Source organism: Hyla sarda, chromosome 4 (genome assembly GCF_029499605.1).
Source record: "Hyla sarda isolate aHylSar1 chromosome 4, aHylSar1.hap1, whole genome shotgun sequence".
In the NCBI taxonomy this organism is placed as follows: Eukaryota; Metazoa; Chordata; class Amphibia; order Anura; family Hylidae; genus Hyla; species Hyla sarda.
This window is the reverse complement of record NC_079192.1, coordinates 305,615,688-305,627,839: the sequence shown is the minus strand read 5'-3', so window position 1 is coordinate 305,627,839 and position 12,152 is coordinate 305,615,688. Positions and strand designations below refer to the sequence as shown.

At 42.5% G+C, this 12,152-nt stretch overlaps 1 protein-coding gene across 1 annotated transcript in view; it reads right to left on the bottom strand.

Annotated features, from left to right (window-relative positions):
* The window catches only part of IL17B (interleukin 17B), a 115,918-nt gene extending 114,544 nt beyond the window's left edge, over nucleotides 1-1,374 (bottom strand). Inside the window, exon 1 of the mRNA XM_056574759.1 lies at nucleotides 1,339-1,374. Coding sequence (XP_056430734.1) covers nucleotides 1,339-1,359 — 21 coding nt within the window. The 5' untranslated portion in view covers nucleotides 1,360-1,374. The remainder of the gene's footprint in view (nucleotides 1-1,338) is intronic.
* Between the last annotated feature and the right edge of the window lie 10,778 nt (nucleotides 1,375-12,152).

The window sequence follows — 12,152 nt, the reverse complement described above, 5'->3', positions numbered from 1 at the left end:
GGCCATCAACAGGGGCAACCAGTAGGTGTTGAGGGGTGGTCCATGTGGCTACATTTCACTACATTTCAAGAACAGGGGATTGGGGTGCAGAGCTTCTTATTATACAAAACAGGCACACAGTATAAGTTTACTGACAGTAGTAAATGGCTTATCATTACATAACATAAATTTTACAAAAATTATTTTCAAGTAGACAACCCCTTTAATGTTGGTTAGTGTGTTGCCACCTGCTGCATAGATGCAGACCGGTCAGAGTGTCCATGCTGCCCTGTAAAAAGTGTCTACAATGGGACCATGGAGCAATAAAAGAAGGTGGCCTGGTCTGATGAATCACATTTTGTTTCACATCACGTAGATGGCCGGATCCTTGTGTCACTTAACTGGGTAAGCTATCGCACTGGGAAGCATTATAGGAAGAAGGCAAACTAGCGGGGGCAGTGTAATGTTCAGGGCAATGTTCTGTTGAGAAACCTTGGGTCCTGGCATTTATGTGGATGTTATTTCGACACATACCACCTACATAGACATTATTGCAGAACAAGTACACTTCTAGGTGGTATCGACATTCCCTAGTGGTAGAGGCCTCTTTCAACAGAATAATAAAGCCTGCTGCACTTCAAAAATTGCTCCAGAATGGTTTAAGGTACATCACAAAGAGTTCAGTGTTTTTACTAGGCCTCAATTTCCCCAGATCGAGCATCTAAGCCTAAGGAATGTACTAGAAAAACAAGTCTGATCCATAACTTCAGAACTAAGAGGATTTGCTACTAGATACTACAGGACACCCTCAGAGGTCTTGTGGAGTATATGATCCACTGCCCCAGCAATCGGAACATTTTGTTCCGAATGCTGGGTGAGGGCTGCGGGGGTCGCATCGTCACGGCCAAGCCCCCTCATGACATCACACCATGCCCTCTCAATGCAAGTCTATGGGAGGGGGAGTGGCAGCCGCCACGCCCCCATCCATAGGCTTGCATTGAGAGGGGCGTGGCCATGACGTCACGACCCCCGCACCCAGAACAAAATGGTCCAATCCTGGGGCAGTGGAGTACCCCTTTAAAGTTATTGTTGATTAGTGTGTACTTCTATATGATGATCTTATAATCCAATATGAATAAAATGATCAATTATTTTAATATATCACAAAGAAACCCCCATAAATGTCTGATTATAATGTGTTCTTGATTGTATCCCCTACTGTATGTGTTTATGTAAAAGTATAATTATTATGGACTTTTTCAATCTTCATTCTAGGACTATAGCAGACTTAATACAAGATACTGGACAGTAGGACACAAAGACTGAGCAATGGATATCTCTGTGAGCAGCACTCCCTACCTGAGAAGAGTGACGCAGCATTTTATATGGTGTTAAAGCTTTTCCGTACTCCTCATTCCATTCACATGACAAGCGTGACAGGTTACAACAGGGAATCTATGACTCATAAGCTGCGTCTGAGATATGTATTTACCTGTGACAAGTGCCTTTATGTATGCCCTACCCTTTATACTGTAATTTACAGAAAGACGTTTAACTACTAGTCTATAAGCAGCAGGCTTCTTGCTATATGTAGACAAGGCGGGTAAGGTTCAGCTGTTCTACGACTTTCATCTCCTTGCTCACACATGAAGGATGTGTCTTCAAATTCAGGTTTGTATATAAAGCTTTTGAATCCAAAGCCAAAAATGGATTTTAAAATGGAAAAGAAATACATATCTTTCTATGATCCACCCCTGGCATAGGCTTAAAAAACTTCATCTAGAAACCTAACTGTGGGAACATGCCCTAAAAAAAAAAGTGACCACAGCATCTTACATCTAAGTTAGACAGAAGGAGGTGGCTGATCGCTCCTCCAATCATCCCCCCAAAACTAAAAGGACACACACACAGATATAAAAAAATGTATATTAGGGGGCCTGGCTTGGCATGCTGGTGTGGTGACGCCATAGTTGTGGTGAGACCACAGGGTGAGAAGGGTGTAGGTGGATGGGGCAGATGGTATAGCCCAGGGGCAAGGTGTTATTAACCCCTAATGTTCGTGATGCCAGAGTGTTTTTTCCGGTACCCACCCGAACGGTAGCACCGCTATCCCAAGGTTAGGCAGGGCAATAATAGTCCAAGAGCAGGTAAGGGTTAATGGTAGCTTTACTGAAGTTAGACAGTTTTTAAAGTCTTTACAGATAGGCCAGAATCCCAGAGAGTCGACCAGTAACACGGAAAGGGCCTTGCAACTTGCTGGGACTTGCAGTACTTTTGGGTCAGACTTCAGTACAGCCACTCAGCCACTATAATTGACTTAACTAGTTACTTGACTTTGGTAGAGACAGCAGACATAGATGAGTTGACTTACTGACAATGTGGCTGGTGTGCAGGCTTTATGGCCTCCAGGATGTACTGGACACAGGATTTGTGATGTTTGTGCTTTGCTGTTCCTCAGAATCTAAGAGCAGTGAATGATCAAAGAGACAGATTGCAATGGCTCCCCCTCTTATAAAGGGGGGCTGAACAAGAAGCCCATAGGTCAAGCTGCAGGTCAGGTGGTCAACTGGTGCTCTCTGGGTAACATAACACATTATGTGAACATAACAGGTGATACATCCAAAGGTCCTTAAAGGCCCTTTATACTTTATATACCTATACATACCATTATGCACTATATTTACAACACTATACATAACATTAGACTTACTACAATGGGGGGAGACACTGCAGGAGAGCCCCTAGGACAATAAGGGACTCAACCTGAGAGGGCCTAAGTACTGAAATGAGAGGCTGAAATGACAATAGTATTACCATCTCCAGAGGTTGCTGCCATGACCTTGAAAAATCATCCTGAATTACAGGCTTTACTAGCTCTTCTTCCATGCTGTCTCTGGCAACTAATTTAAAAAACATCATAGCACCAAGATCTGGAACCTGTTAGAGCCAGGGTCTCGCATCTGAATAACCATGTACTAGAGCTGGAAAATTTCTGTACATTGGTCCCTTCAGAATTACAACAATTGTGTGAAGCCACGACCTCTATCCTCACCCAACAGTCCACACTAGTGGACCAGATGGACAATCTTGAAAACGGAGGAATAATATCCGTATTAAAGGCGTTCTGGAATCAGTATTGGGGAGACTTACCAAAACCTGTCCAGAGGAAAAGTTGCCCAGTTACCAATAGCAACCAATCAGATCGCTTCTTTCACTTTTAACAAGGCCTCTGCAAAATGAAAGAAGCAATCGGATTGGTTTCTAGGGGCAACTTTTCCTTTGCACAAGTGTTGATAAATCTCCCCCTTTAATACTATCCTCCAGAAACTTGTTGATTCTCCTTTGGAATAAGACAGGGTCCTTAGGGCCCAAAATCCAGATCCTGCTAAACCTAGAGACGTCATTTGTAGAATTCACCATTTCCTCTTGAAGGATAAAATAAATCGTAAGGCCCACCTGCAAGTTTCAGATACCGAGATACAACTTTTTCCAGATTAGTCTCTTCGCATGCCTAAACTGAGAGCTACATTACCTCTCCTGAGGCTTCCTCGATTAGTCTCCACCTTACCCCCTGTAATGGCCTCTATAGCTCAAGCAGGCATGTCCCACCTAAAAGGGCATATCCCTCTCCTCGCCACTGATAGATCTCTGACCCCAGTGTTTGGGAACTCAGCTTTCCTTCACGCTTTCTCCACGCTCACCTTTCTGAAGAGCTCATGAACCAAGAGAACCACTTTCTCTTGCTTCTTGACAACGACAACCTTAAAACCATTGCAGGATATCATCCGTGATGCTCCCATTACCCCCACTCATCTATTCCAATATTCCCAACTTCGCCACTTTTACTCTACGGTTAGGGATTCTTTGAACTTTCACCGACCCCTCTCCTCATTTGAGAACCTATGCACCTCCAAATCCCGGACCTACTGTCCAATCAGAACTCTGTACTCTACTCTGAGATGATCTGCTTCCTCTCCGCAAAGGTTGGGAGACTGAGCTTGGTCGTATGTTCTCGGATGAGGATTGGGGAAGGGCACTGCTCCTCTGCCATAAACTATGCATCTTATGCAAGGCCCAAGAGACGAATTATAAAAATTCTTACGAGATGGTATCGAGTGCCGGCTCTTCTGTCGCGATTCTATCCAGGGGTTCCAAATGTATGTTGGAGATGCAGAGCGACAGGGGGTGACATGTTGCATATCTGGTTAACCTGCTTCCAATTGACCTCTTTTTGGACCCAGGTTCTGGACATCATTCACAAACTTACCACTATCAAACTTTGTTTGGAATCAGAACCCCTCTTACTCTTCATATTCTCTCCAAACCTCCTGAAATGGCTGGCTCACTTGCTCAGGTTTATGCTTCTTGCAGCTAGATCAGTCATTCCCAGACTGTGGAAATCAAACTCCTTCCCCTCCAACTCTATCCTCTTGGTTCCAAGAACTCTCGCACTTATATTGAATGGAGTACCTTTCGCTTACTCCAGAAAACAGATAGAGAAACATCACCTCATTTGGGGCCCCTGGATTACTTTCTCATGCTCAGATGAATATAGATCCCTGCACTTGTCGACTCTTCCCTCGTCCTAGCCTTTTTTTTTAGGTGTGTACCCTTACTTATTGTGTCAGCTTCCACTGCTCGTTGGGGGTCTCACCCGTGTGCGCCATCCTAGCAGGTTCGTATCATCCCTCCCCTGCTTTCTCCTCTCCTCTTTCTCCTTTCTTTATTCCTGTTCCCTCTCTCTTTTCCATTCCCATACTACATGTCTCTTATTCGTCTCTCTCTTTCTTTTCTTCACTACTTCATGTATTTGTCTCCACTCCCTTCCCTTGTGCCTATATATTTTATAACTATATTTTTCTTCTTCTATTATCTTATTGCTACTTTTTTCAGAGTCCTTTGTATGGCTTAGCTTATCTTCCTTTGTATGGCTTAGCTTATCTATACTTCTTGCAATATCATGCTCCACGTAAGCCTTGATAGTTTTTCTGTTATTGTTATTCTTATGCCACGCCTTTCTACATGGAAACTGTTCACATTCTGATGTTATTTTCTATTGGTAACCTATGTGTGTTCTTATATTGCCCTTTGGAATATTGTCTTTTATTTGTTTACTTGAAAACTTTAATAAAACTTTACTATTGATCAAAATGTATATCACTTTTTTGAGAAATGTTTTAACTACTAAAATAAAGGGGGAGATTTATCATGCTGTCTAGGGGCACATTCACATTACAGAATTTTGCTCAGAAATCCTGCTCGGAAATTCTGCTTAAGTAAGCTTTGGTGTAAATGGGTTTGCCTTTGATCCATTCACACTCCAGAGTTTCCATGGTGGAAAGTTCAGCTGCAGTAATTCCAGACTCCTGACTTGCTGAAAGAATGAAAAAGTTAATTCTTTAGGCAGAATTCTACAAGTATTGCATTGCGGTCATAATGCAGGTCTGCTGGGTCCTAGTGTGGTTGAATTTCGTCGGTACCTGCTAGAGACATTCCGGCCACAGATTCTATAGTGTGAATGCACACTTAGGGCTCATTTACAGTACGCAATCTCTACCTGGAGATATTCCCTCTGTAGCAGGTGCCAGTAGACCACTAGGACTACTTGGAAATGCTCCATGAGTGTTCATTTTTAGGTCTGGGGTACGGAATTTCTTTAGTGTGAAGGGTGCAGCAGAATCTGGAAATGGTGCAGCAGTCAAGAAATTCCGTAGTGCTAATGATGCAGCAGAATCCCAGTGGAGCTCTTAAGCGGAGAAAATATGTAGTGTGAACGGGTCCTTACAGTAAGATTCTCTCTGCTGTCCATAACAACCAATCACAGCTCAGCTTTCATTTTACCATAGAAGGAAGGAAAGCTGAGCTGTGATTGATTGCAATGGGCAACAAAGGGAATCTTGCTATAAGAAAGCTTAAGAAATCTCCCACATAGGCTCAGATTTACTACAACAGTTTGAGACGAAAAATGTCTTATTTGCAAATAGCAACCAATTAAAGCTCAGCTTTCATTTTACCAGAGCAGTCAGATATATGTAAGCTTAGATGTGATTGGTTGTTATGGGCAAATATGACAGTTTACTGAACAGGAACAGGACAGGTTACTGAACAGGACTAAACGAGGCATCAGTCATGTAACCCCCTATACCTCAAGTGACCCTAGGCATTTAGTAAGCAACAGGGTTATATGACATACATGTGTTGGGTCATCATAAAGGACACATCAATATATAGGTCTACTAGTAAAATGGTTATCATTATTGCCACAACTACTTCACGGTGTGTGTATTTACTTATATAACAAGGCTGCACGTCTCTAGGTGGTGTAGAGTGTAGTTGTCCATCTCTAGGTGATTCATGGAAATGTCATACGATAAACAAGCCCCAATACATAAGCCAGGGCCAAAATCCACTCCATGGTACCTTGGAAGCCAATACAAATAGTGGCTTTTTACACTATAGGCAGTAGGACATAGAAAATCACCTTATCCCCTTTCAGGATAACATATATTCATCACAGAGTACAGGTTGCTTCACCTACAGTGGGGCAAAAAAGTATTTATTCAGCCACCAATTGTGCAAGTTCTCCCACTTAAAAAGATGAGAGAGGCCTGTAATTTTCATCATAGGTATACCTCAACTATGAGAGACATAATGAGAAAAAAAATCACATAAGTCACATTGTCTGATTTTTAAAGAATTTATTTGCAAACTATGGTGGAAAATAAGTATTTGGTCAATAACAAAAGTTCATCTCAATACTTTGTTATATACCCTTTGTTGACAATGACAGAGGTCAAACGTTTTCTGTAAGTCTTTACACTGTTTTCACACACTGTTACTGGTATTTTGGCCCATTCCCCAATGCAGATCTCCTCTAGAGCAGTGATGTTTTGGGGCTGTCGCTGGGCAACACAGATTTTTAACTCCCTCCAAAGGTTTTCTATGGGTTGAGATCTGGAGACTGGCTAGGCCACTCCAGGACCTTGAAAGGCTTCTTACGAAGACACTCCTTAGTTGCCAGGGCAGTGTTTGCGATCATTGTCATGCTGAACGACCCAGCCACGTTTCATCTTCAATCCCTTGCTTATGGAGGGAGGTTTTCACTCAAAATCTCACGATACATGGCCCCATTCATTCTTTCCTTTACACGGATCAGTCATACTGGTCCCTTTGCTGAAAAATCAACCCAAAGCATGATGTTTCCACTCCCTTGCTTCACAGTAGGTATGGTGTTCTTTAGATGTAACTCAGCATTCTTTCTCCTCCAAACACGATGAGTTGAGTTTTTACAAAAAAGTTCTACTTTGGTTTCATCTGACCATATGACATTCTCCCAATCCTCTTCTGGATCATCCAAATGCTCTCTAGCAAACTTCAGACAGGCCCGGACATGTACTGGCTTAAGCAGGGGGACACCTCTGGCACTGCATGATTTGAGTCCCTGGCGGCATAGTGTGTTACTGATGGTAGCCTTTGTTACTTTGGTCCCAGCTCTCTGCAGGTCATTCACTAGGTCCCCCCGTGTGGTTCTGGGATTTTTGCTCACCGTTCTTGTGATCATTTTGACACCACGGGGTGAGATCTTGCGTGGAACCCCAGATCGAGGGAGATTATCAGTGGTCTTGTATGTCTTCCATTTTCTAATAATTGCAGATTCAGTCTTCCCAACCTGGAACAGGTCTACATTTTTTGTTTCTGGTGTCCTTCAACAGCTCTTCGGTCTTGGCCATAGTGGAGTTTGGAGTGTAACTGTTTGAGGTTGTGGACAGGTGTCTTTTATACTGATAAAAAGTTCAAACAGGTGCCATTAATACAGGTAACAAGTGGAGGACAGAGAAGACTCTTAAAGAAGAAGTTACAGGTCTGTGAGAGCGAGAAATCTTGCTAGTTTGTAGGTGACCAAATATTTATTTTCCACCATAATTTGCAAATAAATTCTTTAAAAATCAGACAATGTGATTTTATGGATCTATTTTCTCATTATGTCTCTCATAGTTGAGGTATACCTATGATGAAAATTACAGGCCTCTCTCATCTTTTTGAGTGGGAGAACTTGCACAATTGGTGGCTGACTAAATACTTTTTTGCCCCACTATAGATTTCTTGTAAATATCCAAGCTTTTCTTGGTGGGCAGAGATTCTTGACATTCTGTGTTATTTGGGTGGAGTCTGTTGTGCTCCAACCAATTTTTGGGGCCGCTCAGGGCAAAAAAAAAAAAAAAAGAGCCGAACAGGCCCTTAATGGGATGGAGCACGACGGCAATCTAAACTTCTACAAAAAAAAGTCCACTAATTAGAAGTGGGGTCCCTATGGGAAAATGACACATTGATACATAAGACACATAGTATAACTACACTGGATCCACTGAGAAAGTAAATGATATAACCTCTAAAGTGATTCCCATCGCGGAATAGCAGGGCTTTGTAATAAAATAAATGTAATAGATGTTTGTACAGAACAGGCAGCTGATTAGATAGCCGAGTTACAGAACTGCCAGCGTGTCTGCATCCTATTAGGTGTGTCAGGCTATTAAAATTGTTCAAGGAGCATCAAGTTCACACCCAGATTTTCCTTTTCATTCCATAAACCCAAGTATCAATCACACTCATCCAGAAGGCTCCACCTAAAGACTCCTGCATTAAGCACTTCGGAGAAACCCAGAAGGAATTTCCCTGATGGCAATGCAAAGAATGTGACCCAGTATGCTCTCCTGGCAGCTGGCACTATATGCAGCTTTCGTACAACTGCCTGGTATATATAGAATCAACGTTTGTGACGTTCTTACAGACCATCCTAGCACCATCTGCCACAGAGGCTTCATGACGTCTCAAATGGAACAATGACAGATAAATGTGCTGGAATCTGCCTGTCCACTTCCATGTCTATAAAAAGGAGTGGACTATCCATCTGTCTCATCTTATACAACACATCTTCATTATCTATTTATGTATCTAATTCTGTAATTATCAATTCGTCAGTAGTCTCCATTAAATCTTCTATCAATGTAATCATTGGCATAAAGCTCTAATAGACATGAGCTCTGATAGCTGTAGCAGGAGAGTGTGAGGTGACAGCTGATGCAACTACAAATGTAGGAAGGGGAGAGGGCACTTATCTATGCATTAAAGCTACCTCCTATACCATGCCACCTTCACGGCACCTGTAAAGTTATACTTACTGTTCTCAGCAGGAACTGGAACCTTCACTGTTGTTTTTAGAGGAACAGATACAGTGATATGATGGCAAACCTGACTAAAACCCTGATGAACCAACCCTGATAAAGGCCCCCATGCCTATAAGAAAAAAGTTGACTAAATCTTCTAATTTCAGAGAGACTGGCTGAATGTCTACTGTGTAAGGAGGCCACCTAGCTCTTCCTCAATATACGATCGTCTCATTCCTCCAAGGACAAAGGGATCGGGCACTTAAAATACAAGATACCCAATCTGTTTGTTCTTGGACAGAGCTGAGCATTTATGGGGGTATCGGGAAAGCTAGCTATTGGCCAAACAAACGTCTTCTGGAAGAACCACTACAACTTTCTGAACTGAAACAGAGACAAGACAAGATCTCTATGTCAACCATGACCTGGACAGAAGAGTAACATCTGGGGACTGGGGTTCCATTAAGGTACCCTCAGACAATGAAGGCCCATGCTGGTGAGTTAATATCCTCTGGGTGCTACCAAACATGTCAGAACACAGTAGTGAACCAGCAAAACTGGTCTCTGTTTCCAGGATCCCAGCAGTCAAACCCCCATGACCCCCTTATCCCGTATCCTAAGAGTTTAAAGTGCGAATAACTAATTAATGCTGTAGTCATTCTCTGTATAACTGAATGAATAAACAGTAGTGTAGTCATTTCGAATATTAAATGATGTTATGAGTAGATAGAAAATACTGAGACAGGACTGACCTGCAACCATTTGTTATAAGCTTTAGTTGCCGCACTCCTATTTCATTATTTACTCCAGGGAATGCATTTATGCTGACAGGTGCGGTACAGTGGCATGGAGTTGGCACGCACCATTGCTTTAGTTAGTATGATTCTCCTGGGTGCCTTATAGAAAATAATCTTTCACATTTGTAATGATTCTCTTTTTGGAACAAACAAAAATTCAGTTTTAGCCTAGGTGCGTATCTAAGTGTAAAAAAGACAATTCCATACTTATTGTGTATAGTGATTTATATAGCAGCCTTTCAGCATGTGAGATGTAGTTAGAACAGATGCCAGCATACGTTACATAACATTCACGTGTCCCAGACTTCATGGGGCAGAGACCTTCTCCTATTGGCAAGAATCTGTGTGGATAAACAAAAATATGGCAGCACTATTATCATGTCTTCATGTTAGATCAGCAGAGGGCGCCCAAGGTATCATTATCAGACATAGCTGAGTTGAGTTTGTAAAGGATGGGGAGGAGCGAACACTGCAACCTCTGAACAATGACTCATCCGGAAGCCTCTCTGCTTTTCCCAACTTGGAAATTACATATCCTTTCCCTTCCCTGATGAATCAATGGTGATACAAATAACCCTTCCCCCTCCTGCGCTTCTCAGCCTGTGTTCTGCATTATGCGTGTTCTATGCTGGGAAATCTAAACATGACTAGCAAACACTGGGAGCTCCAATCATAGACATATATATATATATATATATATATATATATATATATATATATATATACTTGCTAAACTTTCACCTAGAAAAACTCTTATCTTATCGTTCATATCAATACAGTGTCATGCGTTACCAATACAAGCTGTGTTTATGAGGGTCCATGATAGGTCGGATAATAAAATTTGATTTACCCATTTTCCACTTCCTGTTCTCCGGTGCAGAGGTGTCAGGTAGGGGGACATTGTTGGTGTTCATAAGTTATTGAATAAGTAAGGTTATTGCAGATCAACAGCTTAAAGGGATACTCCGGCGCTAAGACATCTTATCCCCTATCCAAAGCATAGGAGATAAGATGCCTGATCGTAGGGTCCCGCCGCTGGGGACCCCGTGATCTTTCACGTAGCACCCCGTTACCATCAGCCCCTGGAGCATGTTTGTTCCGGGTCTGATGACTGCCGATCACGGGGCCGGAGTATTGTGACGTCACCGCTCCATCCCCTCAATGCAAGCCTATGGGAAGGGGCGTGACAGCTTGGTCATTTTGTCAGCTAATCACTGGGGCAATCGTCATCTTTTACTAAATAATATACCATCCTTTACTGAAGATTCCAAAAAAATATCTTATGAAGTGCCAATGTGAACATTCTAATAAGGAATCACAGTACAAATCGAAAACCATCACTGGCCAGCTTTGCACAAACATATTACACAGTTTTACATCCATATTATGAGCCAGTGTTTCAGCTCTGCCATAGGTTTAATAACAGGAACTCATTACATTATAGATCCTTATGATTCTTTGAGTTAAGGTAATTAAAGGAGTTGTCTAGCCACACATACAAATGTGCAATATAAGGAAGAAAAAGGTGCTTAGCTCACCATCCACTAAGGAAACGTAGTGCAGAGACTTTGACTGTAAAGAAGCAACTGGAGCTCTGATTTTTCAGGCCGCTTCCCGTATGTAGAGATCATGAAGTTAAGGGGGATCCAGCTAACATAAATAGTAATAAAACGTAGCTTTTACTAACCCATATTAAAATCATTGGTGAACAAAAAGAAAACACCCAGGTGGGTTAAAAGCAGCACGCCCGACACGTTTCGAGCTACAGAGGAGCTCTTGATCATGATTAAGAGCTCCTCTGTAGCTCGTAACGCATCAGCGTTCATTTAGAGAGTCAGATGCAGTGCAGGAGGCTCATGAGGTCACGGCCACGCCACGCTCGTGACATCACGGCCACGCCCCCTCAATGCATGTCTATGGGAGGGGGTGTGACGGCCATCATGCCCCCTCCATAGACTTGCATTGAGGGGGCATGGCCGTGATGTCATGAGCTGGACATGACCATGACGTCACAAGCACCCCCCCGATCAGACATCTTATCCCCTATCCTTTGGATAGGGGATAAGATGTCTTGGGGTGGAGAACCAATTTAAGTATTGAGAAAAGTGAGTTCTAAAAACTGTATCTCCTTAGGAAGAAATTGGGATATTTACCAATGTGTTGTAGTTGTAAATTTAGAATGGGAGAGCGCTTAAAACTGTCTTTGGTGACT